This window comes from Bactrocera tryoni, chromosome 2 (genome assembly GCF_016617805.1).
Source record: "Bactrocera tryoni isolate S06 chromosome 2, CSIRO_BtryS06_freeze2, whole genome shotgun sequence".
Lineage (NCBI taxonomy): Eukaryota > Metazoa > Arthropoda > Insecta > Diptera > Tephritidae > Bactrocera > Bactrocera tryoni.
In genome coordinates this window covers 11,616,895-11,642,517 of record NC_052500.1, presented here as the reverse complement: position 1 = coordinate 11,642,517, position 25,623 = coordinate 11,616,895, and the positions used below count along the sequence as shown (strand labels likewise).

Here is a 25,623-nt window from a genome sequence, read left to right as displayed (position 1 = left end):
GGACCGAGGCTATAGTACTGCATAATTTTTAAGTCAAACTTTCTAAGCGTTTCGCATTTTGCATTTAACCGATAGATTATCAGTTACTTTACGTAAGCTTTCTAAAGTAAGCTGAACGAAAATTTTGTGAGAGCTTCTAAAAAAGCTTTCATAATAAATAATGAGAAATAGTGTATCTAATTAAACGATTACAATAGAAAATTTTAAGATATCTTACAAGCAGCTAAAAGAATTATTCATTGAAATCTCATGTAAGCTTACAAAAATATGAAAGCTTATAACAATACCGTAACCTCACACCTAACTTTTCGGTAAGCAAGTTACATTGTGACTTTGTCAATTTTTCCGGGTTATTCATTATAAATGTATACCAATTGTTGCATAAAGTTCACTCAATCAGTCTGAGCTCCTAACTGTACTTTGCACTTGGGTCTCAAATATGCATATGTATATTTCATGAAAGTATGAACAGCTGAATTGTGTTTTGAAATACGAATAAAACGTTTACCAACTTTTTTGGCGATCAGCAGCAATATCAGGCTCTCTAGTTGCCTTATCTGTAGTTGTCTATGATAAGTAAATTTTATGCAATTGAGCATGCCAATGTTCTAAATCACACCAACCAGCGAAAAATATTGCAAACTTAGAGTTTGGTTAATAATTAAAATATAGAAAAAGCTCATATGTGAATCGCTTCGAAGCTAAGAAGCTAATATATTACAATAGAGCATGCATTTCTCAATTCAGATCATTTAAACACCGTATCCACGGTTATAATCGCTAACAATTAGTTATGCGACGAATGCTTATTTTCGGTAACATTTTCGAGCTTCCAAGTGTTACTTCAAATTAAGATCAACTACCGTAAATAACACATACAAGAAAGCCATAATTTCAACGTGTTATTTTAGTCACTCAAATATTCACTTTCACTAAGAGATTTCTCATTCAAACGAGCACCGGCAAATACTTAGGTAGGCGTTGCCTTTTCATTTCTTTTCTGTTGCTAGCTTGTTATGTGAAATTATTCAAAAGATCTATACATTTATGAAAATTAGAAATTATCTACACCCGTGCCAGCCATCGCTGTATGTCCTTCACGGGAAGTACGCGCACCATCAAGTATGTATTTGTCTGATTATGCGCGCAAGCTGACATAAACAGCGCTACTTTTGGTTCGTAGTCTGTCTAACTAACCTTTCAGCTTCGCTAGGTTTGCTATTGTTACGAAACAATAGATCATGCAAAACACGTTGCTAGTGCTGCAAAAGGGTGTCACCCACTTTCTTTGTAGTTTTTGTGTAGTTTGTTATTTTGTCCAATAGTTTACAATACCTAATAAGTGAAAGGGATGAGACCTCCAAAAGTATTGTAAAGAATATAACTGCACATTTATCAAGGACTTGGGAGGGTACTCCAATTTTATTGATCCCTTTGCTGAATTCGGTAATCCTTCGCCTAATTTGCTTCTAATGCTATTATAACTCAACAAATCTGACGGCAAAATTTCCCACAGATGCACCAGGAGGTATGTGGAGTATTTGAGTTGTCTTGATTAGAAATTTAAGTTCAAAAGTGTTCCATTACGTGCAGCTATTTATGTCATTTTAGTAAATGGTAATGGCTTGACCACTCCACCCCTCGACTGTTGTACAAAAAATCCTACGTATTAGGACATTTTTACTATCAATTTCGGTTCTAGCAGCCCAAAAATTAGCAAGAAACAGCTTCTAACATCACCGCCGAAAAATTACTGAAAATTCGCGTAATTAAATATACTTACAATACTTATACGTATCTATGGCGTAGGTCATTGGCATATGATGGCAATATTGCATACATTTTCATTCAAATTCCTTCTACATCCAACGCATTCCCGAAAAAGATCGCTAACGATTTTGTCCAGTTCACTCCGAAACAAAAGCATTTTCGGCAAAACACAAATCGTACTACTCGTACATACATATTAAATATACCATACTATCGGAAAGTTGTCAATTGTATCGAATAAGAATATCCCATCTTTCCAATAAAAATCTTGATATATGCTACACTGTTTCCAAGTGGATTTTATATATTTTGACAAGTTTTCTATAAGCACACAAAAAATACCAGCAACCAATCGTTTTTACTAAAAGAACGCGTGGATGTTTTAGCAATGAAAACTATGATTGCCAAATAAATATCGGTTGATACCGCACTTCATGACAATCAAAAGTTCTTTAGAAAAACGAGAAGCCCTTACTTTGGATCACCATGGTCAATGAAATATTACTTCTTCTCGCTAAGGGAGAACTTAATGTATGTAGACGATCATTGCTGTCCTCTGTTCGTGAAAATCTGTCTGCCACGATATGAATAAAAATCTCAAAATTCAATAACTCCTCTTTAAGAGGTGAAACTATTGTACTCTCGACATCTGTTGAATATTGTGGGGAGTGAGCAGAGACAACAGAGACATAGGGCAACTCAGATTCTCGTTTTTTACTAAATCCACTCAGTTGCTGAATAGAGCTTAATTTGGTTACCACCCGGTAGTACAAAGGGCCCAATGATGATTTTAGTTTGGAGTATTATTTATCAATATTTTTTTCTTACATAATTTTGTTTTCAAAAAAAGTTGTGAAAAGCTCATAATACAATTTTATGTTCAATTTAAAATCAAAAATTATTCATATTAGCAAAAATATAACTTCGAAAATTAAAAAAAAAAAATTGTTTTTCTAGCATCTGGTTCATTATACAAAATTTTCAAAAAAATATCCCATTTTCTATTTTTGTTTACGCACTCAGATTTCAGTCACTTATAAATGTTCCAAAGACAGTTGATAAAAATATTTTGCCTAAATCGTTTTTGTATGTTCTTTACATAAACAAAAAATTGATAACAAACATAAATTTTCGTAAATTGAAAGTGTGCCAAATAGTCAATAAAGAATTTTCTCTTAATTTTTTAGCAAAAAATTTTAACTAAATTAAATTTGTGTTAAATGTTATGGTTTTAAATTCGCAATGTTATTTTGGAAGCTGATCTACAGCAATAAAAATTTACAAATTACACGAAAGAGACACTTTTTCTCTTATAAAATTTGAAAATCAATAAACAATGAACATCATTTACGATGAGCAACAACAAAGGAAGCTGACACGAGCCATAGCGATGCGTGCGCTCATGTATGCCAGCGGCGAGAAGTGAGTGGCGAATGCCGAACAATACTCGTATAGCAGATAATTACTCTCACTTATCGCAGCTTACAATTTTAGCTTTTTGGAAAAACTGTTTAAAACTTAGCATCATTCTTTTCTCTCGATCTTTTTGACTCTTTCTCTCTCTTTATCTCTTTCTCAGCTGCTATTGTCCTGTGAAGAAGCCCACCAAATTCATAGTCACATTAAAGCCGGTGGTTAAAACGCTCAACGCCGATCCTTATCTAAATTTGGAAGCGGAAGCCAGTGGCTGCACCTGTAATATGAAAAGACCGCGCAAAACCACAACCGCTGAGCAAATTCAAGTACGCAGTAATACCGAAGCTTTAAAAGGCAAAACACTATTGAGTAAGTTGCATATAAAAGTAAACCATCTTTTATTCGTCCAAACTAGTCAAATTATTACATATAGATATATTTAATATTTGGCATGTGAAAAAATATGACATAGCATAATTTACTTATAGTAAAAGAAGACAATCAAAAAATCTATCCAGAGCTATATAAACTTAAACACAAAATAATATATACTATGCACATAAGTAGACATACAAACGTAACTTAACGTAAAAGAGAACAAGTTTTACAATAAAACGAACGGTCTCTACAAAACGCCTCCTAATTCTGCACAGTCTTTGGTAACTAAAAAATTTTTGGTTGAAACTTAAGTTTGGAAACTCAAAACATACAATATAGACCACCACAATTCTTACAGAATATACCTTAAAATAATAAAAAAATAAAATACCTTAAAATACATACATATAACTTCAGATGTTTTATATAACAGAGACTTATTTTAGAACCGCTACTAAAAGTCTGATTAACGTCTAAAACTATGCTAGAGCGTCGCAAACTTTTTAGACCAGAAAGAGGTCAAAGATCAGAGCTTATAGGCCGCAAGTCCTTCTGTGGAAAAATGCTTATCATAAATATGCCTTAGCACACCATGCACTAACACGTCTTCATCACAGAAATATTTCCTCCTTTTTTAACTGGGCGCGTTACGGAACTCGGTGGCTCATATAAGCATACTATAATTTTCATAATAAACCAAACTCAACTATGCGAGGCAGCATTAACTGTTAGAGCAGTCGCATAAATTTAGACTGCTTAGACCACTAGTCCTAAGTGAGCTGCAAAATTTGAAAGGCATTTAGTATAAGCTACACACATCTACAAAGCTGATAGCTACTTAAATTCAGCGACAAGTCAGACGTCAAGTCAGCGCATTATTTTCCTATTTTCAAAAGCAGACACTTATTGCTGCCATCACTGGCAGTGGCTTGCGCTGGCTTCCCACCTTATGCATATATTTTTCTGGTGGCGTGTGTAGCTGCATGAAAAGTTGTTCTTATATCATATATATATACATACATATATCATCTATGTTTACTTTACCCATTCCCATTTATCTTCTTCCATATTTCTTTTTAAGTTTCCTCTCCTTTAAACATTTATTTAGTTGTTTTCTGAGCTCCCTCCTTTGATGGTCTCTTTCAAGTTTTGCCCTAGAAAGTTCCGCACATTTATCTTCAATGGCTCTGCGGATGTCGTCAACCTCTAGCGATGTCGTTTGTTGCGTGAAGTCTACAATATCTGAAATGGTATTATATTCTAATTTCGACGTTCGCGGATATTTAATGTCTTCGTGTACGTCGCTTATATTAAGCGTTTCAAGCTTTTTAACCCCGAAAATTTCCACCAACAAATTTCCTACTATATTAACAGGAGATCCAGACCACCTCATTTCACATAATGCCTTCTTTCTTACTATCGTCCTCATTGCGCCAATCGTAACCCACTCTACACCGTTTATTACAAGCTGGTTTGAATCGAAAAAACTCATGAGGTCATTCATACGCCTCTCTATAGACGCTAATAATTGTTCCTCTCTTAACTTAGCCCACGTTATTACAAGGTCCAAAATTTCTAGTCCGGACGAGTCTAGATCTTGTTTGAATTGGTGGTGTGGTTCTTCTTTTGATTGTGTTGGTTTTGGTATTTTGTTACTCTGTTGCTCAGTTTTAAAAAATTTGTCATTTTTATCAGTATTGCGTAACTTGTCTCTTTTTCTGTTTCTCCTTCGAAATGTTTTAATATTTTCCATTATCCTTAGTGAGGATCCTTGAACGGATATAGCAATATTTAGGTTTTCGAAAATGTTTCAAAACTGCATTTTGCTGGCACTCACCAGCTCGTCACCTGTTTCGTCATCCGATGCACCGGTACAAATATGCACGTTATCTGTGGCAATACCACGCACCGGTCCCCTTCGAGTATTTGGCTGTTCCTGAACTGTTTCTGTTTCTGTTACGGTTTCTTTAACTGGAGTCTTAGGTTTTTTTCTTGCCATTCGAATTTCATCTGCCCTTACTAGTTGATTAAAGTAATCAGCGACTTTGTAGCTTTTAGACATCTTAGCTGCCGGTTCTTTCATCAAAGCATACTCCTCTTTAACTTGACAGATCAAGTTCTGCAAATTCTTGAGCTTGTTCTCTATTTCCACCATCCTCCTAGACCGAACCACATACCATAACCGTAGCACGTTTTGCCTAAACATAGAATATGATCTTTATCATGCATTAGCTATAAAAATTCACAGTTATATTACCAGGCGCGGCAGCGCAAATAATGTGCATGTTTGATTAACATTAGATACTGGAAAAAAACAACAATATTATGTAAAATATTTGATTTCTATTTATACACTTATAAAGAGCACACAAATTTAAAACCAAAAAAAAAATTAAGGTTAAAACTATATATAATAATGTCTAATATTGATAGCTGCCGATATGAATTAATCCATTTTGGGTATCTTTTGACTTTTGTGGGTTCTAATTTTCGAAAACAGAAAGTAAAAAATTTGCATTCCTTAAACCACGGTAGCTAAGCTAAGGAAAATATTATACAAGCAGACTATCACTCGGTGAAGAGTGGACTGAAAACAGTGAGGAATCACTGGAAAACCTAGTCAATATGCATAATTTCGAATCTGTAGAAAATAACGTGGAGTATCATATCGAAGGTTAAAATACTTTGGGCACTCAACGGCTTCGAACCGTTTAAATCCACTGGTATAGATGATATTTTCCCAGCTATGATACAAAATATATTAATAATGTTGGTACCACACCTGTTGCCAATTATGAAGGATGTTTAAGGCGTAACAATGTGTGTACACTTTGAAGAGAGGCGAGGGTCAAATTCATACCGAGCCAACGGGCCAATAATTATCGAATTCAAGTACGTTCGGAAAAAAGATCTTTTTAGGTTCGGGTGTAGAATTAGGGCAAGGGACGTTGCACCGCCCATCTTTAAGGAAAATATTATACTTTAAGAACTACTTGACCAACTTCAATCAAGTTTCGTGGGGAGATTGTCCCAACTTCCTATGATTTGTGGTGAAAATGGAAATGGTAAAATGAAATCGGTTGACAATCACGTCTACATTCCATATAACAAAATTTTAAATTTCATCTGATTCTCTGACTTTACAGTATACAAAACAAGCAGCAAAGAAGTTATCATAATAAAACTAAGCACAAATAGTGCCTTCAAGGTAATGTTGAAAAATCGTCGAAATCGGACTGTAACTTTTCAATAACACATATACCCAATATTGTGAACCCCAAATGGCTGATTTCTATCGAACATATCGATCTATCTGTGAGTTTTGATATAAAACCAGGTCAAAAATTTTTTGGAATGCCAAAATGGATAAAAACGAGCCAATACATTACCTAATATATATATTTTCGAACTTTCGGTTAATTTTCTAACGCATCTTAAGGAAAATATGTCAGAAAACTTAATGAAATTCAGAAAGCATCTCTTTTTCATAACAGTATACATATATTCTTAGCTAAAATCAACGCAAACATCTCCTAGTTTAATATACCATAAAGTTTTGCCAACACCTGAAAGTATATATCAGTCTTAGATCCTTGAAAGTTGCTAGAATTTCAATTGTTCGGTTATATCCAAATTTAACTCTTCCTTACTTGCTTTTTTTTGGTTTTAAATCTGTGCGTTTACAGTGTAAATAACTAAGAATCTTCTAAACAGCACTTACCAATTTCACACAATCGAACACGCCTTGAAAATAGCCAGCCTGGTGAAACACAGAAAAACATATATTAGCACTTAAATTGTTCAGATATATAAGCGATATATTTCTGAAGCCAAGTTATAAAGAATTATGCTTAAACACAAATCCTTTTTATAATATCTCGATATTTTCCTTAACTTCGAAGTGGTTTTAATACCAAATCGTAATAAATGAAAAGGTAATGTTTGAAATTTGTCGGATATCTGAGTCTCTTGATTGGTTTCTGTTAGCAAAACTGCTAAAATTAGTTTCCATGATATCGAAAAGCAACAAAAAATCAATAATGAAACCAATAATTTGTCTTCGACTTACTATTCTGCTTTACCAATTCTCTTCTCACACATTTTTTGCTCTCTTTTGAAAAAAATTAAAAGTATAAACAACAACAAAGTTATCGAATTGATTGATACAGGAGAGTACGCGGATAACTCATTAATGGGTTACAAGAGAGTACGTGGATACCTCATTTAGGGGTTACACGTGTTTGCTCTAGCAAAAATCGGTCTATTTTCAATAATTTTTTATAATAAAAATCAAATATTTTACTCATTCTTTTTAATATTCTCAAGTAACATATTTTAGAAAGTTTTCCTGAAAATTTCAGAGGAAAATATTCAAAACTCAGCATTTCCGTCGTCATTGCCTGCAGGCCTTAGTAAAAAAGTTAGCTCTCTATTGACAGCGAAACTTGTTACACTTCGAAGTAAAAAGGAAAAATATATGTGTTTTAAACTAGACCATAAACTAGCTATAGACGGAGGAAAAAAAAAGATAAAAATTGTATTTTTGAAAGACGTTTTAAAAAGGCAAGTTTTAGTGAAAATTTCTCGACGTTTTTGTTTTAAGTAGTTGTAATTGAAAAAAAATCCATCGTTCGAGCTCTTATGAATTATATCTCGAAGACCAGTATATAATTTTAAGATATATAATAAGATCGTTTGAATAGTTTGCGTGAAATCTTCACAATAGACTTTGAAAACACAATTTCGAGAAAAAACCCGTTCAAAGTTTTAAGGGACATATAGTCAAATTTTAAGGTTGTATCTCCGAAACCACCACTCGGATCTACTTGAACATTGAGATCAATATTCTAGAGATATTATTAAATAAAATAAGATTAAAAATTTTAAGTCCCAAAAACCTTACATGGTTAAAAAAATTATATGAAAACTAAGGTTGTATACCAGATGCTGCCAGTTCGAGTTTTGAATAACAGATATGGTTTGTCCGATTCACTACGCTCCAACGCTTGATGACTCGAATATAGTTTGTAATTTTTAAACTAAGTCAAGCTATATTATTTCAATCGGATTCCACTCTGCCTAATTCAAATCTATATAGTCAACGCAATAAGAAAATCAGCTATCTAACTTTCATGGCAGCACTTTTTGACCGGATTGGCAATGTAGGCTAATCAGGGGTTTTCAAGTTGGAAATGTAACCGCGGCAGAAATTTTGACCTACCATACATAGCCATCTGTTGGCAGCTTTTGTGATTCAAAAAATCACTTCCGACTAAAAGACAACCTGGAAGACATATTTTTTAAAGCGCGTTGACTTACAGGGAGCTGAAAAAAAGAAAAATCGCATATACCGGAAATGTTCTAAGGATCATTCTGAACAACTTTACCTAAGCCACTAAGGGTCTAAAACTGGCTTCGAGCCATCGATTTTAGAGCAATCAAGTTTTATTAAAATTAAAAAAAAATAGCGATTTCTATTTATTGTTTTTCACAAAAGTTAATTTTCTTGAAGATATATACAGATTCTTCAAGATGCGAAAGGTTTCCATAGAAGCACTTTATTCCAATCGTTGTTCAGATTGTGTGGCAGCTATATGCTATAAAGGACGTGTGCAAAATTTTTGAGTGACTCCTCATAAACTAAAGGCCTTCCTTTTTATTTTTTTCAATGCATGCAAATTCGAGCCAAATTGTGTCCACCGATGAGGCCCATTTCTGGCTCAATCGATATACTTGTGTAAACAAGCACACTTTACGCATTTGGGATGACGAGCAACCTGAAGAGATTCAAAAGCTGTCGTCTCAGTCATCTCATATAAAAAAAACAACAGTTTGGCGTGGTTTGTAGGCCGGTCGATCCAGCGGTCCATATTTCTTCAAAAATGATGTCGGTAAGAACGCAAACGCCATTGGCCGACCATTATCGCACGATGATAACCGACTGTTTGATGCTTTAAATTAAAGCTCGTGATCTTGGCGACATTGAGTTCCAACAAGAAGCCTCCACTGCCTACACATCGCATTAATCAATGGATTTACTGAGGAACACTTCGGTGTGAACAGATAATTTCACGTTTTGGACCTGTTGATTGGCCACCAAGATCGTGTGATATCACATCGTTAGACTTTTTCATGTAGTGATATGTATTGTTTAAAGTCTATGCGGACAATCCCACTTCAATTCAGATCTTGGAGCAGAACACCAGGCGTATCATTCACCAGTTACCAGTCGAAATGCTCGGAAAAGTCATCAAAAATGTGTCTCAACGCTTTCAACGGTTTTTTCGAACCTTCTTTTTGAAGTTTCCATGTTCTATTTTTCTTTAAAAAATACTGAGCTCGTAACGGATCACCCTTTATTTTTTAAATGTCTCAACTTTTTGATATGACCAAAAGTTTTAATAAAAATACATTTATTATATGAAAAAAAAGTTGTTAAAAAAGGTATCTTCAAACCTTCCTTTGCCGTTACCTTCGCTAAGCTGCATTTTGAAGAAAATTTACTTTTCATAAATAGTTTTTATTAAGACTTAAATACTTTAAACTACTAAGGTTAGCTTTTACTACATATATATTTGTATGAAGAGTGGGCTGGCTCAAAAATTGAAAAGGAAAAATATTTGCATTTCCAACTCTATATTATAGTTAAAGGGATCATACAAGTATATTTAGGGTACTCACAACATTTCATAAAGCACCATAAAGTCAAAATATCTCAAATTTTTAAACTTGTTTAAAAAAGTTTTGTTGGATTAGATACAAAAATGAGCTTACACAATTTACAATTCTCAATGCTATGCTTTCGCTCGTTATAAATTATAACTTTATGAGACTATGTGAACCCCCTTATTAATAAATTGTTTTTGATTAGTCTAAAATCACTAAATTTTATTTATAAAATCATCATTTTCAAATAATACTTGCAATATGATAGTACATAAATGCTATCCATATAACGTAGTCCTAAAACGACACGAAATATTTTACTCATCACACATACGTATACAGTTTTGGGACAGGTATAAATACAGCATCATATTTTCTTGTCTGTGTGTGCATATGTAAATGACAAACACCAACGCACGAACATGGCTCCACGTGTCCTTGAATTCAGCAATATATTTCATTAGCGGGCGGGTCGGTTTTATGTCGGTCGAATGCCGCGAGTTGCCGCCGTGAAAATAATCAATTGTCTTTGGTTTTCACCTTGTTTACTGAATTTCAATAACAAAAGCGCAGGTTAAATCGCGGTATTGAAATATTTTTAGATTGCAGCGCGTTCAACTGCAGCCGAAAACGGCGAAAGGTGTAGGTGTTTACGGACATACCTACAAGTACCTTCGGATTCAACTGTTCGTAAATATATTTGTCCGCATTGTCATATGCAATGTTTGCCGACACGTCTGGCGTCGCCAAAGGTATTTGCTTAGTTGAAATAAAACCGTTACTAGCCTCTAATGAAACTGTAAACCTTTGCCTTCGCTGCAGTTCCGGCCGGATATAAAGAATTTTTTCAAACTATTTCGTAAAGATTAGCTCACGTAGTTATAATACAATACGAAATGCGCGGTTATTCCTTACTGAAGGGGAAACCGGTGGGGGAAAAAACAATCAGTTAAGATAGATATTTTCACTGTTGAAGGTTGAAAACACCTTTTAACTAAGATTAGCAAAATTTCCAGGAAAGAGTGTGTACTAAAATAACTAAACTAACAATATGTAAAATATGTACTAAAATTATATATACTTTTGTAAATGTTAGATATAGTACATATGTGCATATGATCACCTAAAATGCAAAACATCATATCACCCAAAAAATGGCAAATTTGCTCGTTTGCATGTTTATATGGAAAGATTTTATAATCATATATGTATTATTTATTGTAACCTTAACACTAACAAGCTAAAACTTATTTGTTAATTTGGAGCAATTATTATCGTTCCCAACGCAATTACAATAGCCGTTTCTCAACTGAATATCAAGATTCATATTATGAAAGACTATTAAGCACCAGTTCCAGGCAACTGAAGAAGCACCATTTTTTATTATTTTTGTTATATTTTGCAAATAATATCATTTTGTTTGCGAAAATTAGCATTGACAGTGGTTCTTGATCCAAGAATATATGAAAACTAATGCCTTTAATTGTGGCTGAGTGCTGTTATCTTGTAACTTCAGAGTCAGTAAATAAAACTTTAAATTTTTTTTACAGCAATCTATAATGGTAATTCAACGACGAACGTACAAATTAATTCAAATCTTCCAAACAAACCGATATACATATATTTACATATATTTCAATGAGAGTATCTGTTTTTCAATTCTTTCCATTGTAAGATTTTTTGCACAAATCTGAACAACAAAGTACTTTAAATAGTGCTTCTCAAAAATCGAAGCACAGGGTTGCTATCCAATTAAGTATACTTACAGCAGTACCTAACGGCAATGTAGAGTGCATAAAATTCAAGCGATAGCTACTGATAAGAGTTGTGTTGGTTAGGTGCATTAATAACAGAAATCTACAACAACAGTTTTTTTGTTGCCCAGGATATCTGATCAAATTTTGCTGTTTTCAAGTGTTCAGCTTACGACCATATTCAAAAAAATCTTGTATAAGCTCCTGTTTTTGTGTTAATTGCATATCTAATATTTTGATAAAATCGGCTTGTTAGTTATAAAAGTAACAAACATTTAGTTTAATCATGCCTTAGGGTTTTTGTGCCTTTTTCGCGCATGTAGTAAATGTCACGTGACACTTTTTATCAGGCTTCTTACCAAAAATATGCGCAAAGTTTTAAGATTATACTAAAAAATTAAACATGGAGACATCTAGAATTATAGTCTACGAAATGCCCAGTCTTACTCAATTTCGCATTCATTTCAAACGTAACTTGCATGGACTACTCAGAAACAATGATGTAGCCAAACACCGAGATAACGATACAATCTAGTAATGGATGTGAAAAAGTGGTAAAAAATCAAAAGCAACGTTGTTTTCTCAAAATGAACTGAGGCATTTAATACGTGATCAAGTTAGAAATGATAATACAATGTGTAGAAAATTTTCGAATTTATTTAGAACTTATATTGTTGGTACTTAAGAGGGTATTCTGGTTTAGAAGCCCGAAGTTTAGGTATTTTTTTTAAGCGATAAAAAAAATCAAAAATTATTTTGACTATGCATTTTTTACATGCTTTTTATTGATATTCTATGAATACAAAACATAAATAATATAAGAAAAAAATTAAGTTTAAAAAAACTACAGGTCGGCGAAGTAGAGACTGACGAAACAATGGCTTGTCCTGATGTGCAGGATGTAAATCCTTTCCGTGACCTAAAATGAAAATTTTAGGATTTTTTTAAAAATAAAAAAAATTCTTTCGAAAGCTCTTCGTAGTGCGATACTATAATGTATAAGAAAGCTCTGTGTAAAATTTCATGTGAATCGGTTGAGTAGAACTTGAGATATCATGCACACCGTTTCTAGAAAAGTAGTTATGAGAAAAACGAGTTTAAAGTTTGAGAACTAGTCGCGCGCAGTCGGAATCGGAGTCACAAAATGAGCTGTAACTCGGAAAATAATTTGAATTTCGAAAAATCCTCTTGAGAATATTTTCTTGGAGGGTTATATTTAAAAATATGCAAAAAATCGATTTTTTTCGAATTTCTAAACCAGAATACCTCCTTAAACACACACTCGTTAAAGATATTGATTTCTACAAAGTTATAACTATTCCGAAATTGTTAGCTTGGAAAAATTTAGTGTTGTTAGTCGAATTTTTCCTAGGTAACTATCAAACACCAAATAATGAAACAATTGTTAGCAAAATGCTAGAAAACTATAGAAACTCTTTTAAGTGTAAATAAGATTTTCAAGTTAGATTATATTCGCAATCATTAAGAAACGTTTTCGTTTAATTTAGACAATTATGGTTAGAAACGGGGAAAGCTGCTTCACTAGCATCTAAAAGTGATGGAATAAAGTTGCTACCTTTTGATTGATGGGATCGTTTCATTATGGCAGATTACTGCTGATTCGAAATGTGTATTGTTAACTAGAAAATTATGAAGAAGAAATAAAAAAAGACATTTAACAAAGGCTGATATTTGCCTCTCTTTTTACTGCTAGGAATCCTAATTTTTCAAAACTAAACTGATATAATAATAACTAATAATAAACTATTCATTTAGGTTTAAACGAGAGCCAATCTGGTGTCATGAATTATGAGCACAAAGTATCTAAAACATATTTTTTCCTACGGCAACAAAGGCACTGTAGTACAGTTTAGTCTAATACGAATGTTAATCTGATCGGAGTGTATATATGCTTTGTTGAAAAGCAATATTTTTCAAATTCTAGCTGCTAAAAAGTCGAAGTTGCAATAGCGTAAAGCAAATTCTGATAAGAAAACAAGAACGAACACTTCAACAAGGTTTTGCTCATTTAAAGTATTATATAAGGCTAATAGACATAAGCCCGAGTATATGCGCGCTCCTTAATTGCATATTTTTTTTATGAAGTGTGGATTAATATTAATATTATGTTTTTACTTCCGTGCTTCCGATATTAAAATCTCTAACCACACTCAAGCCTATAGATGGGTTTTAGGTGAATGACAGTCTGCGTCACAATTATGTTATCGTTTTCCTAATAAAATTAATGAAAAGATCATATTGATGGTATGGTGAATTCAATCGAGTTCTTAGATAACTCCAATAGATATTACTATTGATGCTGTGAGCAAGATCGTCATGTGACTTATCATGAGATTGAGACAATATTTCATGAACAATTGATTGTAGAAAAATTTATTGATGTTGGATCTCACACAATTTGTCAATCTCATCAAAAAAGACTTCACTCGATTGGTTCACAGAAATGTTAAAAATATTATGTTGGTGCTTCGGAACACGCTATGACATCGTAAAAATTGATGATACGTGGAATAACGCCATGAGCTGAAAGTAAGCAGCAGTTTCCAGATCAGCCAAATCCAATAAAAGTTGCGCACGAATCACTACACACAAATCGTTGAATTTTTTTTTTTTTTTGGAAAAACTGAACATGTGGCAATCATACCACTAGAACATGCAGAACAGTAAATTCTGCGTGGTACACAACCATTTGTTGGCCAATTATCTTTCAAGAAATCAGGAAAAACAAGCGCCGATGACGAATTACATTTCCCCATGACAGTGCAAACTCTCATATATTGACAGTAGCAATAGAATTTTTGAGCACTCAAACTCAGAGATAAACTAAAAGCGCAACGTTTTTCGACACCTCAAGAGGCGGTTGATGTGTTCACATCGCATGTTTTGGAGATACCTCAATCAGAGGGCCAAAAGTTCTACGCCAATTGGTTCAAATGCATGCAAAAAGTGTATATCGTCACCGAAAATGCAATATAACGTAACATCAGTTACAGACGAAGGAAAAACGATATAATAGAAACCACTTAAATTGAAACAAAATTTGAGTTGTGGTTATAAAATGGTTATATCTGACGGTAGAAGCTGAAAATTTTATGTAACATACGTATATGTAATATGATGTAGTGAATCGTAAGCAATAAAACACTTTTTTTGGTTGTATGTTGTTTTGTATTTTAGGTGACGATCTTAGGAGAATATTTGGAAAACATTAAAGCGAATTTCGTTGATTATAATTTGTTTTTGTACTCTAATCCCGAGTCATAAAATGCAAGTCTCGTATATCAAGCATCGTCTATGCATTCCAACTAGAGTTTCACCAAATTTTTATGATCAAATGGTATACTATGTACACAAGTTTGCGGCTATTCTTATAGGCATGACGACATTGCCAATTGTCTGACAATTTTTAGGTTATGTTCGAATGACTTGGAAAGAAAATAATGTTTTATTGGCTTAGAAATAAAATGAGTCAAGCTAAAATTAATAATGGAGTTATTATATTAATGTTTTGTTTCTACCAACACCTTTTTTACAATATTCTCCCCAACGTCGATTAATTTTACTAGCTACCGGAAAAATCAAAGAAAACATAGCTTCAGCAGCTATGCGAGCAGGTGTTCATGCTAAGTGTTTTTTTTTTTTTGTCAACTCTCACTTTGCACTAGGGCTACGTCTTATTTTCGCTATATTATTTTGGCGATAAATATTGCACATTTATTCATACATACTATGTATGTATGTATATCCACATAATATAATTAATATTTATGTAAGGTCCCTGTCGTTTAATTTACACAGAAAAACTATCAGCAATAATGTAAACATATCGAAATTTTACTTACCCTGGAGCACAATAACTGAAAATAAATAATTCTCTAAAATATTAAACACACGTTGGCGATAATTACTTGTTTTATGTGCGCTTAAGAAAATATTATTTCAAAAGTGCTAAGCGAATGCGTTGATTTATGCCGACTATTTAGCTAATGCTTGAGCGACGAATAGGTCATAGAAATGAAGATAAATTATTAAGAGAAAAGCAAATGAAATGGAATTCGTAAAAATATATATATTCTTTTTTGTTATTGTTTTATTATTACTTGTGCTGCAGTTGTAAAAAAACACAGTGTTATTTTGATGCTGCTTTTCTTAAACTGTTAAGTGCGAGTGCTTTTGATGAACAACTTTCCGAAGCTGTGACAACAAATCGAAACTGGAGAGAATGCAAACGATTTTAAATTGGATTGACCGCTACTTTTATTGAACTATAATGGCAACAACAACAAATTACGAATGTTAGATGAAGGTATAACATATGAAAAAAGCTTATATTGAAAGTGCAATGAGAAAAATTGGCCATAAGAAAAATTTGCTGAAAATTTTGCAGTGAAATGGTCTACCAAAATAACTAGTTATGGCAGCAGCTTGTTTCATATAAAACATAAAGTTGTCGGTGATGGCCTGGTATCGATTCGCAGATTGTTGACTTATTAGTTATATACGAGGAGCCCTTTGTTTCTTGAAAAGCCAGCATCTCAGAAACTTCCTACTGTAAAGCATTTTCAAAATTGGCAAATCTCGCCTTTTTTGTCCTAGTTCATTTGCAATCGAAACAAGTATACTTCACTCCAAGCTATATGCTCTACGCACACATATATATATCTTCTGCGCTCAAAAACATACATATGTACATAGAAATATACATATTTGTGAGCGCCGATGACGAGATGAGAGACAGCAAATCTCAAATCTCCTACCTTAAACGCGCCAAGATTTTGTTGTTTTTGCTTACGGTTGAGACTAATGCACAGTTGCACGTCGGCCAAGTCCTACCAGGTAGCACAGCTGTTGCTTTCCACTGCAGGAATACCGCTCACATAGGTGTTTAGTATAAAGGCAACGAATAGCTGCAAAAGGAATCAGTAGAAAACACAACGGAAATTGGCAAACAACTCAAATAGAAACACAGTCTAATAGACCAACAGACTAACCAAACCGAACGCAGTACTTTAGTCTAAATTCAAGCGGCTAACTGATCGCACACACGAAAAGAAAAATGGATCCAAAAACACCAAGTACTATTCTAAATACCAGCGATGAACAGTATTTAACTGCGCAATCGAGTCCAACGCGTGATGCCGGCCCTTGCCGCTTGTCATGGTTTCTTGTGCGCAACGATCCACTTTATGTGCCGGAATATGGCGTATATCGTTTAATACATGGCATGGACTTAATAGATCCCGATTACACCAATGCATATGCGGGTAATCTCCTGAGTTATAATATCGGTACAGCAACAATAACCGGCAGAATGTTGGCTGTTGCTGATAATGTAAAGCTCGTACAACGCGCTTTAAACGATTGGCTGAAGGAAGATCGTAAGAAATATCCAATATTCAAATCGAATATATTTGTACAATATCGTGCGGCTACCAATCGTTTGGTGCACCGAATACTACATGAGGAACTGACGGTGCCTTTGTCATCCACTCAGAATCCGCACGTTAGCGATATGGATATATTTGTGCGTGATGGCGAACGGTTGACGCAGGCAAAGATACTGTCACGTAACCCTAACGTCGACGAATTAATAAATGATTTGACTAGGGTGACTAGCAACATAACGGAAAAAATCTCTGGTAGTTTCGCATCGGTAAGCGAAAGAAATAAAGCTGAACTTTCAAATTTTAGCTGAGTATTTAAATTCAAATCTTCAATTGTTTACAGATTAATCTCGATGTGGACGCCACCACCGTACCGAAAAACAATCCATGGTTGCTAATACAGTTTAGCGTCAGTGTGCGCGATAGCATCTATTCAATTGTGCGCTATAACGATACCACCGGTTGGGAATATAATGCCTTTCCAGGCTTACAAACATATCTCCTGGTTGGCAAGACACTATTTCAAGCTTTAATCATATACAAATCGCACAACTACAGTGCCGTAATAGCAGCAATGGATACCATAATGAGTTCGTGTATAGTGTCGATGTACCCGCATTATGACGATCATGAGTATCGCAATCCGGAGATAGAGAAGGTATGTCGTAATTTGAAGTGGGAAACCTTTGAAGAACTGCGCGCTCAACTAGCTGAAGTCTTAAAAAGCGCTAATGAGGAGACAATATGATGCTTCAATTTTTGCGAAGTGAAAGGAGTGAGTAAAGTAGAGAGAGAGGAAGGTAGAGACAGAGAGGAAGATAGAAAGCGCGAGAAAACAATACGATAGAAGTAAACTTCAAAACGCCACATAGTTGACATTACAAATATTTGATATATAAACATACAAGATTATTTATTTTAATCCCTCCCCCCCTAACACCATTTGTGCCTTATCGCTTGAAAACAGGATTCGTAACTTTTTAGCAAGAACTCGCTAGTATTTGTAGCAATAATCACGCAAATATATGGACGTTGATTCGGTTACTCATGATGATTAGGTAAACTCTTTGACTTATTCTTTTTCGCATTAGAATTTCTTCCTTAAATATACTCGCTTAACTTTCTTTTTTTTTTTTGTTTTGCTAATGCTTGCTCCTCTCTGCTCTTTTATACCTTTAGTATGAGGAAGGAGAAAGATATGCGAAAGACTGTGTACAAAGCATTGAGATCCACGATGATGACATTATAAATTGTAAAGAAGCAACTGAACTTGTAAAATTGGAGGCGTTAACAATCGATCAAATTAGCAATCAGATCGATGAAACCGAAAAGAAGGCGAAAAGTGTATTGAAAAAATTGCAAGATATAAACCAGAGAAAACTAATTGAAACAAAGTATACATAATAATGTGAACATAATGTTCATTGCTTCCTTTAGAAAAAAATGTATTGTGTTCCTTTACCACTACTTAAAAATTATTATTGTGTCATATTTACCTGCATTCTATTTAAATTATATTATATTACATATTATTATATATATATACATATATGGTGTATTGAGTACCTATTTCATCTAATTGCAATTTGAATAAAATTTTTTGTTCCAAAATATTGTATTGCTCTTAATTTGTTGGGTTCGGGGTTAAGAAAGCGTACAGAAAATAGTTAAACACTCAAGTACTATATTGTGGGCAAAAAATAGTAAGACTTTTTATTTTCAATTTCGTGTGAAAACCCATTCGTCGCATACTGTATTGATTCTTCTTGAGTTTTTTGCGAAATTTTCAATGTCGTTCCACAAGCACCATATTTACCTGATTTATGACTATTCTCTGGCTATTCAGAAACAGTTTAGAGTCAATTAAGACTTTCAATAGCTACGCGCATTGAAGGCTATTCCAGAAACTGACTTTAACAACTGTTTCGGGGATTGAAAAAAACGTTGGCACAAGTGTATTGTGGCCAAAGGAGATTATTTTGAGGGGGACGACAAAGTCGTACTACTTTTTGCTCTTAGGAGTACTCTTCTGTGATCACTTCTTATCTAATTAATTAATGGTATTTTAGTTATAGTTTTTATGTATTTATTATATAGTTTTTTTTACTTCGTCCAAGTTCTAAGTTAAGGTTTTAACTAAAACACGTATTGTTTCACTTTAGATGATCCTGTAAGGAGTTATCCTACCACTACGGGCGTACGCTTTTTCCTTTGGCCGAATTTGAAATATTTTTTTCCAAAAACTTCAGAATTTCTTTGTTAATAGTGTATGTAACAATAAAAAATTTTAATATAACATTTCTAAATTCTAATATAAGAAAAAAAATGTTGAAAAAGACTATTTTTACCCGAGGAAACCCATGTAACCACTTAATAACAACTCTAAGGAAACACTACAACGCTGATAATCTACTGAAAGATTACCACTCTTCTAGCCGAATTTTATGTATATACATATGTAAAGAATTTTGAGACTGTTTACCAGGTCTGACTATAATCCTATATACTTGTATGTATATAATTCTTAGTTATGAATTCTGAAAGATCATAGTCAGGCCTGATAAGCAGCTTCAACGCTTTTTAAAGATACGAAAAGCAGCTAAAAGGCACCCATAGAGCGACATTCCGTAGTCCGACAGCTTGTTTGCTTAGAATAAATAACTCGGATATCAGAAAAAGGTTACAAGGGTCAATTACCCCAGAGAGGGATTTCGAATTCCGAATTCCGAGAGCTTTCTTTGATAGAAGAGATAACTTTTGTAGATATTAGAAAAGTTATGAAAATCAAACTTTACATAACTTGTACTTCACGAATTTCAACACTGCTTCTGTAATGGTTACAATAGTTTTATACTTAAATCATATACATACATATATCGAATGCGAAATACAGCCTTAAACCATACATATTATATATTTTTGAAAGTAATATCTAACCGCAATTGCATATAAAGGGGTTTTCAATAGGGCACTACAAAAGTAGATTGAGGGGAACAGCAAACGATACCATATCTTTTTCCGCTCTTTTGAGTTTTCTCTTCAGTAAAGTTTGTCTCTTTATCATGGAAAGATATACGATCCAACAACGAGTCGAAATTATTGAAATTTACTACCGAAATTCGAAGTTGGTGGCCTCAACTTTAAGAGCTAACTGCCAGACAAACTGAACAATCGGAGTCAAGTTTTTCATTTGCCGAGATATCTTCATAAATTTTGACATGCGTTCTTGTTCAAGACAACTTTGAGATTTTCGAAAAAAATTTTTAGATCGAAACATTAGAGCTTACAGCTTTCATACAAACTGACCGATCAAAATCAAGCTCTTATTAGAAAAATTTGGTTTTTGTAAAATGGTTTTGTAACTGTTAGCGAACGAAGTCGACGTTTTTTCTTATTCGAATGTGAGTTGGTGTCAAAAATTAATAAAATCTGGCAACAGTTTTCTGACATCATTACTTGGTAATTGCAACTCAGTTTTAAAAATGCCGACAACTTAGAGTTTATATCGCAAATTTAAAAAATCTGTAAACCGCCCGCTTTTCTTGAAGAAACACACTTCGATTCTTGATTACTTCCATGTGAATTTCTTTCTAATATTAATTTCTGCTTTGTCAAACTTTCAAAATATAGGATTTGAAGCTGACACTTTATAATTTTTCTTAGAAAATGTTTACCAACATAAAAAACATAAAAATAATACTAAAATCGCTCACTTGTGTACTTTTCTACTCTATTTTAGATGCCTTTCGCGTACTGACCAATTCGAAATTCATCACTATCGATCCGAAATATGATTACGGTGACAGAGGTTTGCTCTCGCCGTCCGGCCAACAGATTCGCCTGAGCGGTGGCGCATATGAAACACGGAAGAATAACGAAAATTGTCAATGTCCCAAAGAGACGGCGCCAACGATTAAAACCGAGAAGTCTCGCCATAAATTTCTACAACCCGGACAAGAGCAAATAAGGCAGGAGAAGCATGCCAAAAGTCCAAAGCCTAAGCCAAGTCAAATATCATTTGTTTGCGAAAATGGACGCATCTATCGTATACTGCAGCATGGCTGTCATGAAGCAGGCGAAAAAGCAAAACGAACACCTAAATATCGAGTTGTATTTCCCGGTGGCGAGAAACTGGAAGAAACGAAGAAAGTAACGCAGAAAGAAAGGGAGAAAAAGCAAGAAAGAGTTAAGACGGCAGATAGATCACGGGAATCCTCAAAAGAACGTTCGCAATTGAAACATGAATTGGAGAGCGCGCCAGTGCAGGAGACCGTAACACCACCGCCATTGACACCACCACGCAGATGCGCTGAGAAATCGGTGGGTACGAGTGATGCGCCCAGCGCGAGCACACATCAACAAACTATGCTGGATATGATCAGCTGGAATCCGCTAAAGTATTTCGACATTAACTGTGGTGGCGCAGCAAAGGCAGATCAAAGGGAAATAGAGCCTTGTAAGGAAAAGCCGCCATGTCCGCTAAGCATATTTCCATTTCCCAGCATACGAAAGAGGGACAAACCCATAGAAACACCAGCTGCAGCGACCGAGCCGACTTATGCAGTGAAAGAGGAGCCATTTCCTTGCCATGAAAGCGAAGTGGAACGGCCACCACAACCGCCGGCGCCACCGCCAAAAGCGCCGGATATTAGCAAAGAGATTATCACGCAGCAATGCAATCGCATATACAATTTGGAGCTACAAGTCAATGAACTGCGCCGCGAACTCGGACACATGAAGACAGAAATCATACCGCCCGATGAAATGTTGCGTTGCACGGCGCTCGCTGCGAAACTACGCGAACTCTCAGCCTTACTCGCCGAACTGAAGACCCAACATACGGAAGCGATAGCCGCCGTGTTGTTAGCACAAAAGCAAGCTGCGACGCCAAAGAAAATCGAGTGCACAGCTGTTACACAAACACCGCGTCCACCCGCACCGCCACCACCACGACCACGCCCAGTAATGAAAGCAGAGACGGTGCAAACCTACTCCAATGCAGAAAACAAACTCTCACAAACCAATGCCACGTTCGGCTGGCGACCTTTCATAGACGAGGCAACGCAAAGTTCACCACCATCCACTGTGCCGGTAACACCTAAAAACACCTCGAGCGTGCCGGTTAGCAGTCATGCCAGCTCGGCGGCCAGTACTGGTCTGCCCTGCGGGCATGGCACCGGCGAGCTACCGTTGAAAGAGTCACCCAGCTTTTGTCCCTACTGTCAGTGCAGCGAATATCCACGTTGTACTTACATCGCACACAATCTCTATGGCGAAATCATGCGGATTCTGCAACAACACGCACCCTGCGAGGTGTTGCTGTCGGTGCTGTTGCAACCGAACAATATATACCATATAAACATTTCGTTGACCAGCACCGGTGTGCCCTTGGGTTGCATCTACGCCACGGAACGCGCTATCAACGAGGCCGTCGAGACCGATGTCTTCAATCGCTTTCTCACCTTCTTCATCGTGGATGCGCGCATTTCTGTGCAACAGAAGGCTAAGATTCTGGCGCACACCTTTGAATTCTTCAAAACTTAATGTGATACATACACATTGATTGCACACACACATATACTATATGTAAATAATGTTATTCATTGTGGCATTGTTAGACTTACGGGCAAATGTGTATTCCGTTACTCGTTTAAAATCCTGTGCAAATTGTGGTAATATACTTGTGTATATATTTCTGTATATAACTGAGTACGTGTGCAGCGTTTCGTAGATAGTTTATATATTTTCGATCCAAGACACAGACATATAGTACATATAAAATTTAAGACAAACACATTAACTTGCTATTCCATTAAATGGATCGTCGTCGCGGCTCAGTCGTTAACTGTAAACTATTCTCCTAATGTTTGGAATAGCTTCGTAAAACCTGTGTACTTATTACCCAGAGCGCCTTTGTGCAATAAAAGGTTTCCAATGCAAAAGCTTTTCCAATAACAGCTTCATTTAGAAGCAGTGGTGCTGAGTAGTCGCCCTCTTTTTTGTGTATTGTGAGAACGCAAACGTCGGTGGCACCGTTAGAGACTTGGATCTTGGACGAATCGTCGTTATAGCAGTGCGCTGAGAGCTGGATCATGTTTGGACCAGTCTGGTAATGCGTTACGTGCATATTTTCAGGTATGATTGAATTTTTGTATATTATACATATATTACTTTATATTATTTATTATTTTTATATTATTTTTTATATGACCTTGTTAATAACAATGCATTAGAGCGGATCGATTTTTCTTCTATAAAAAGCGTATGCGGAAAATGTTCTACGAATCTTTCGAACAATTTTAACTAAGAAATAAATGTCTAACACTAGTTTCGAGCCCGCAATTTTTAAGGCAAAGTTCAAGAAATCTGAATAATCTGTTTTATGGGAGATATGTGATACAGTTCTGCCATTTGACCGATTACGACAAATGTTCAATAGCATAAAAAAATTAATCTACGTATTAAATTTTATTCGGATATCTCAAAAACTGGCGAAAAAAATTTTATCATTCCTAAAAAACTGGTTGTAGACTCATAATTTCTTAGGTAAAGTTGTTCAGAAGGATCCGTAGAACATTTCCAACATACGCAATTTTCCGTTTTAGCTCATTGTAAATCTACTCGTTCTACTAAGTAGACATATGTATGTCGTCACCTAAAAGGCAAAACAGCGTATCATCAAAACAAAAAAAATCAAAATTCGCGCTCAGATGTAATAACCAATATATAACGATTTTATAACCAAAACACAATTTTTGTTTCAATATGAGTGTATGATAGATAACCAATATATTGTGTAGTCGAAAAAGTCTTTTCGTATTTTGTCAATAGATGTCGTCGCAGTCGTGTATCTCCAATGCTACCAATCACATTCCATATAGTGTTGTAAAGGTGAGATTTTAAGCTTCATTTAACCAAAAAAAAACTGAAATTCGGGGAAGTTGAAAAAATTGCAGATGTTCAAAAATTAGTGAAAATAAAGAAGAAAATATTTATATAAAAAAGAAGAATGCCACGCAAGCCACCAATGAAATTTGTGAAGCTCACGGAAACGATGCTGCATCAGCTCATGTAGCTCTACAATGGTTCGATCACTTCCGTTCAGGAAATTTCAAAATTTCGATTTATAAAGATGAAAGTTTCACACTGATTGAATAATGTCTCTAGCGGAAAAATGGCAAAAGTGGTCAACCAAAATGGTACATATTTGCTTATTTATTTATTGGTATAAATATAAAAAAAATATGTTAAAATTTGATTAGAAATACGAAAATACTTTTTCGACTACCCAATATAACCATTTTATAACCAAAACTCCAATTATGTTTCAATATGAATGATTTCTATTATATCGTTTTTTCTTCGCCTGAAAACTTATGGAAAGTCTCGAGTCCTTTTGTTAAAGATATTTTTGAAAAAATAGGGTCTACTTTAAAAACAATTTTTAGTTTTGAAACGGATAAGCTAGTACCTCATACTTTTCTTAATCATATAAAACTTGTAAGCCTGCTCATACGCCCTGTTTCATAAGAAAAACTAGAAAACAATACTCAATCTCAATATTATTTCAAATTTTGCATTTGTCTTAATGTAGAAGCATATCAGCAACCTGCACTAAATAGCAATTTAGTAATAAAATTGCAAAACTTGAGGCCTTTAAATACAAACATACATACATAATCTGACAAGTATAAAATATCATATCGTACTAGCTTTAATTCCAGCCAACCAATGCTACAAAACTAGAAGACAAATGCGAGTTGTGGAAATGCTGAAAGTATATACCTACATAAGTAAAGGTAGGACGAACTCTTTTCTTCTACATATTTCACACTTAATCCCAGGCTTATTAGTTAGTTACTTACGAAAAATCGCTTCATAGCTATGATTTATGCGTTCCAACAACAACTATTTGCCATGTGCCTTAATCTGCAGCGGCGTGCTGCCACTCCTCTCTCGCAGTCATTTTACTACATCTCTTTACACTAATCCCTTCACCGCTTTACTTTTGCTCTTCCCATTACCATTTCCATTTCCATTTCCATTTCCATAGAGCTACATATCATATTTTTCGTTAACTTGCTGCCATCTATCATGTTCGCCGCTTTTGCTTGTAATACAGACCCTGTGGGGAAATGATGACTCAATTGCGTTTAAAGCAATAACCTAAGAATTTTTACTTTCCCCGAGTTAGTGTGTGAGAGAGATAAGTTGTAATAACGTTTTTGCCGTTA

The 25,623-nt window shown here is 34.8% G+C and overlaps 3 protein-coding genes across 12 annotated transcripts in view; 2 read left to right on the top strand and 1 right to left on the bottom strand.

The window, feature by feature from the left end:
* The window catches only part of LOC120767574 (early boundary activity protein 2), a 28,826-nt gene extending 5,750 nt beyond the window's left edge, over positions 1-23,076 (bottom strand). For 2 of the 8 annotated variants that reach the window (XM_040093711.1, XM_040093718.1), the window contains exon 1: positions 23,014-23,064. The gene's annotated coding sequence lies outside the window, so the exon portion shown is untranslated. Of the gene's footprint in view, positions 1-5,820; positions 5,869-7,285; positions 7,325-15,847; positions 16,045-16,105; positions 16,241-23,013 lie in introns of those variants that run through there. The other 6 variants (XM_040093716.1, XM_040093713.1, XR_005704705.1 and 3 more) reach the window with 5 other exon arrangements.
* LOC120767573 (actin cytoskeleton-regulatory complex protein pan1) lies at positions 3,015-23,018 on the top strand. Its single transcript, XM_040093710.1, has 3 exons — positions 3,015-3,192; positions 3,350-3,555; positions 21,129-23,018. Exons 1-3 carry the CDS (start codon positions 3,107-3,109, stop codon positions 22,931-22,933), a joined length of 2,097 nt encoding a protein of 698 aa, XP_039949644.1. The 5' UTR covers positions 3,015-3,106; the 3' UTR covers positions 22,934-23,018.
* LOC120767576 lies at positions 16,929-18,839 on the top strand. 3 transcript variants are annotated; one of them, XR_005704706.1, is made up of 3 exons: positions 16,929-17,658; positions 17,733-18,447; positions 18,569-18,595. XR_005704706.1 is itself a non-coding variant. In XM_040093721.1 (3 exons), the coding sequence occupies exons 1-2, from the start codon at positions 17,062-17,064 to the stop codon at positions 18,135-18,137; spliced, it is 1,002 nt and encodes a 333-aa protein (XP_039949655.1). In that variant the 5' UTR covers positions 16,929-17,061; the 3' UTR covers positions 18,138-18,164; positions 18,569-18,632. The 3 variants fall into 3 exon arrangements, 2 of the variants coding, with proteins under 2 accessions (XP_039949655.1, XP_039949654.1); XM_040093721.1 differs by having other exon boundaries at positions 17,733-18,164; positions 18,569-18,632; XM_040093720.1 differs by having other exon boundaries at positions 16,933-17,658; positions 17,733-18,047; positions 18,569-18,839.
* Positions 23,077-25,623: the final 2,547 nt, after the last annotated feature.

Excerpts from the sequence above, each read along its gene's own strand:
- LOC120767573 (XM_040093710.1), top strand. The coding sequence starts at position 3,107 with ATGAACATCATTTACGATGAGCAACAACAAAGGAAGCTGACACGAGCC. Across the intron at positions 3,193-3,349 it reads ATGTATGCCAGCGGCGAGAA|CTGCTATTGTCCTGTGAAGA; the intron begins GTGAGTGGCGAA and ends TCTCTTTCTCAG. Across the intron at positions 3,556-21,128 it reads AAAAGGCAAAACACTATTGA|ATGCCTTTCGCGTACTGACC; the intron begins GTAAGTTGCATA and ends ACTCTATTTTAG.
- LOC120767576 (XM_040093720.1), top strand. The coding sequence starts at position 17,062 with ATGGATCCAAAAACACCAAGTACTATTCTAAATACCAGCGATGAACAG. Across the intron at positions 17,659-17,732 it reads TCTCTGGTAGTTTCGCATCG|ATTAATCTCGATGTGGACGC; the intron begins GTAAGCGAAAGA and ends AATTGTTTACAG. Across the intron at positions 18,048-18,568 it reads GCAATCCGGAGATAGAGAAG|TATGAGGAAGGAGAAAGATA; the intron begins GTATGTCGTAAT and ends TTATACCTTTAG.